At 45.1% G+C, this 3,711-nt stretch overlaps 1 protein-coding gene across 7 annotated transcripts in view; it reads right to left on the reverse strand.

The window, feature by feature from the left end:
* The window catches only part of SLC8A3 (solute carrier family 8 (sodium/calcium exchanger), member 3), a 98,807-nt gene extending 95,354 nt beyond the window's left edge, over window positions 1-3,453 (reverse strand). For all 7 annotated transcript variants that reach the window (XM_009082659.1, XM_009082655.1, XM_009082653.1 and 4 more), the window contains exon 1: window positions 1,675-3,453. In XM_009082659.1, coding sequence (XP_009080907.1) covers window positions 1,675-3,440 — 1,766 coding nt within the window. In that variant the 5' untranslated portion in view covers window positions 3,441-3,453. The remainder of the gene's footprint in view (window positions 1-1,674) is intronic.
* Window positions 3,454-3,711: the final 258 nt, after the last annotated feature.

Below are 3,711 nucleotides of genomic sequence, written 5' to 3' on the forward strand. Positions count from 1 at the left end.
GAAAAGAAACTATATGGGTATGCTCTGGCCTTCTGTCACATTTTTCAAAGACAAAAAGAAGTCTTTAATCAGCCAGATGATGAAAGAAAGGGAGTATAGTTTGGAGTAAAATGGCTCATGGGCTTATTCTCTGGTACCCCAAATCTGCTGACCTCTCACTGAAGGGTCTTCTTCAAGCAAAAAAAAGTCTCTTTGCTTCAAGGCCTGGTTGCAGCAAGGTATTACCTATTATATTTTACATAGCCTACTCACAGGAGATTGTAACCACATCTGACATTCCTGTTCACTTTCTCTAGAGAAATCAGCTTGCAGCTCAATTAAAGAGACTAACCTGCATGGCCCATCTCCCCGAAAAGGCCAGATGAGGACAGCTGATCCCCTTCCATCTCTGACAGTGGCTGACGCCAGCCAACCAGGAGCCTCTCTTCCTTTAATAGGAAGAACACGTACTTATAATCAAGCATCAGGACTGTGGATATTAGCTGGATTAAATGGTTTAGTGGGCTAAAGCAGAAAGTGCTATTGAATTAGGGCATCCCTACTCCATAGCATTTAATATATTAACATCCTTCCGGGTACAGTATTGGGAGGCTGGTACAAAGATTTCCTTTCCCTGATACCAGCTGCAAGTCTGCACAATTCTTCCTGTGATGGCTCAAGTGATTAGGGTTTAACAAAAGGAACCCAGCCACTTAACACTAGGGAGTTTTAGCACCAGGCTCACACCCCTCTCCCTCTCCCTACTCAGCTAAGGGATTTTTCTCATTCCTCAGTAATGTTAACAGCAGGTACTTGGAGCAATTAGACATTATCGCCTCTCTGGTCTTTATTACTTCCTAGCTTAGTATCAGCTACTTTGCAGGCAATAAAGAAAGCTGAATTAATAGGATGGGTGCAGACTATTCTGCTTCCCTTCTTTATTCTGTATGAAAACACTGGGTCATGGAGCCACACGGACAGGCTGTAATCTGCAGTGCTTTAGACCATTATTGCCAGTTGCCACGGTATTTTACAAGGGGAAAAACCACAGGTAGTAAATGAACAGACATAGAGAGATCATAGAGAAGGTGATGTGGGGAATACGGGTAGACCATAGGGACATAATGGCTGGAGGTATTTCAAGTCCAGCAGAATAGCTTGCAGCTGTGCCTATGCTATGAATTTGCTGCCAGTTGCACAGGCAGCCTAAGGACACAGGTATGATGTGCTGCTCCTGTGAAAATAAAGTTCCATGTCTACTGAGCAGTTCTTGCTTGCTTGGGAATAATTGTTGTGAACCTTTCATCTAGGGATTGCAAAAATAAATGTTTGGTGTTCAGAAAGAGGCTTTCCCATATTTGCCCAGCCAAGTAAATCCTCATCTTTTTCTTCTCTCTCTACCTTAACTCTCCATTAACCCTTAGCTTTCGTACAGGACCTCAGAGAACGATATATTTTCCTCCCTGGCCCCCTGTATTTCTAAGCCTTGCTTTGTCATTCCCAAGAGGGAAGGGACAAGAGCTTTGAGCTCTTAAATCCTGCTGTCGGATCTTGCCTGAAAGAGGTAAGCAGGGAAACTGATGGAAAGCTGAAGAAAGGAGCCTGTACCTTGTCAGCATTCACCTGTAATGGATGCAAAATGTGGGGTCAAACACCAAAGCCAAACCCAGGAACAGAAATGAATGGGGTACTTACACAGTTTCATCATTCTTGAACTCCAGCTCCCCATAAGTATCTTCAAAGTCTTCTCCACCTCCTTTCGCCGTTCCTTCCACTGTCCTAAATGGCACTATGACTGTACCCCGAGCACCTGATGTCCTTAGGACTTTGACTTCCATCACACCAATGCTCTCACTGACGTGTATAATGTCACACTCAAATGTGAAGATGCCAGCATGGTCATCATCCAATATAGTCACTGTGGCCACACAAGGAGAAGCCAATATGGCCTTTGGGTATGGAGAGTTACTGAGCTCTGGGGGTTCCTCACTCTCCACCACACGGAGATTACTGAGTCGCACAAAGAAATGTTCATCTTCCTCAAATATGTCATCATCAATAATTCCCACTGAGAACTCCTTCTGGGTCTCCCCTGATTTCAAGACAACAGTACCCTCTGTGAATTCATAGTCAGCACCAGCATTGGCAGAGCCATCCTCCGTTTTATAGTCCACATAGATGGTCTTGGACACGTCCCCTCCTTTCCGCACCACTGTCAGGAGAACGGCACCACAGTTCTCAAGACACTGGTAGGAGCATGGGTCAAAATAAATTTTGGAGATGAATTCTTCGGGTTCCTCTGGCCGCACCTCATGCAAGCTGGTGCTTCTCTTGGCTTGTTCAGCTGCATGCTTCTTCAGAATATTGCCTGCTCCCGTCATCATTCTGGTTGCTTGAATGCGATAAAAGGCTCTGCTCTTTTGCTGATGAGACAACGCATAGTAGTTAGCCATCTCCACCAGCTGGTCCAAGTCCTTTTCTGGGTGCTTTTGCTTTAGGTCCTTAAGGATCCGAATCATCTCTTTGCGAGATTCATCTACCTCCTTTCCCTCCATAGTCACTAAATTTCCATCTAGAAAGTGGGAGTTCATCATCTTGCCATCCATCTCAATTCCCTTAGGGTGATCACCTTCTGATTCTATGATAATGCCCCTGTGCTTGTCAGTACGGTACTTTTTGTGCATATACTTATAGAAAAGCAGACGTCTATCTGCTATCCAAGCCAGAAGGACGCAAAGTGGAAAGAAGAAAAGTGTGAGCAGGCCTTCCCAGACCTGAACCACACCTGGAGAGAAGACAGCAAGGATCATGTACAACCAGATGTAAGCAAAGATGCTCCACGCAGCTGTGACAAAGAAAACCCTCAGGTGTTTTATCTTTCTGGTTTCCCCATCAGGGATCACATAGACACAGATGGCAATGATGATAAACATATTGAAAGCAGCGCTGCCAACAATTGTAGATGGCCCCAGGTCTCCAGCTATGAATCCATGCCCACACACTTCTATCAGGGACAGAAGGATCTCAGGAGCAGAGGAGCCCAGAGCCATGAGGGTCAAGTTGGAAACAGTTTCATTCCAAATCCGAATGGTGGTCGTTGTGGTTTCTCCATTGGGTTTCTTAATTGTTATTTCTTTCTCCTGTGATGTAATGACCTCTATAGATGCCATGAAACGATCTGCAATGATGGAGACTCCAAGGAACATGTAGATCAGTGCTACAAAGTATACGATGACACGGGCAATTTTGTCCCCAAGGGATGGGTTTTCTGGGTACCATATTGGCAGGATAACACCCTCCTTGCAGTCAAAAGATCCTGAACACGAGCTGTTTTGTACTGAACTGGTTGAGTCTCCCGTCAGGCCAGCGTCCACCTGCAAACCATGCAAAAACAGCACAAAAGTAACCAGCCCAAAATGGAGGAAGGCCGAGGTGACAGGCTGCAAGCTTAACCACGCCATACACAAGATGCAACTTCCACTGTGTAGATCCAGAAAGGCCGAGAACCTGAAACAAACAAAACAGAGAGGGGGGAGGGAAGCATGAGAGAACAGGAAGATACAACATTTACCCAAATGCACTTCACTTTCATCACTGAAGAGTACTGGTAGAGATGCATGCGTTGTCTCTCTGTCACTTTGAAGAAGGTATTTAGCAGGGATTCTAACAAACTGCAGCATTTACATGCCTTGCAGATGAAGATCAATTGCTAGAAAAGTAATTCAGAAGAAA

This window comes from Acanthisitta chloris, unplaced genomic scaffold (assembly GCF_000695815.1).
Source record: "Acanthisitta chloris isolate BGI_N310 unplaced genomic scaffold, ASM69581v1 scaffold23349, whole genome shotgun sequence".
In the NCBI taxonomy this organism is placed as follows: Eukaryota; Metazoa; Chordata; class Aves; order Passeriformes; family Acanthisittidae; genus Acanthisitta; species Acanthisitta chloris.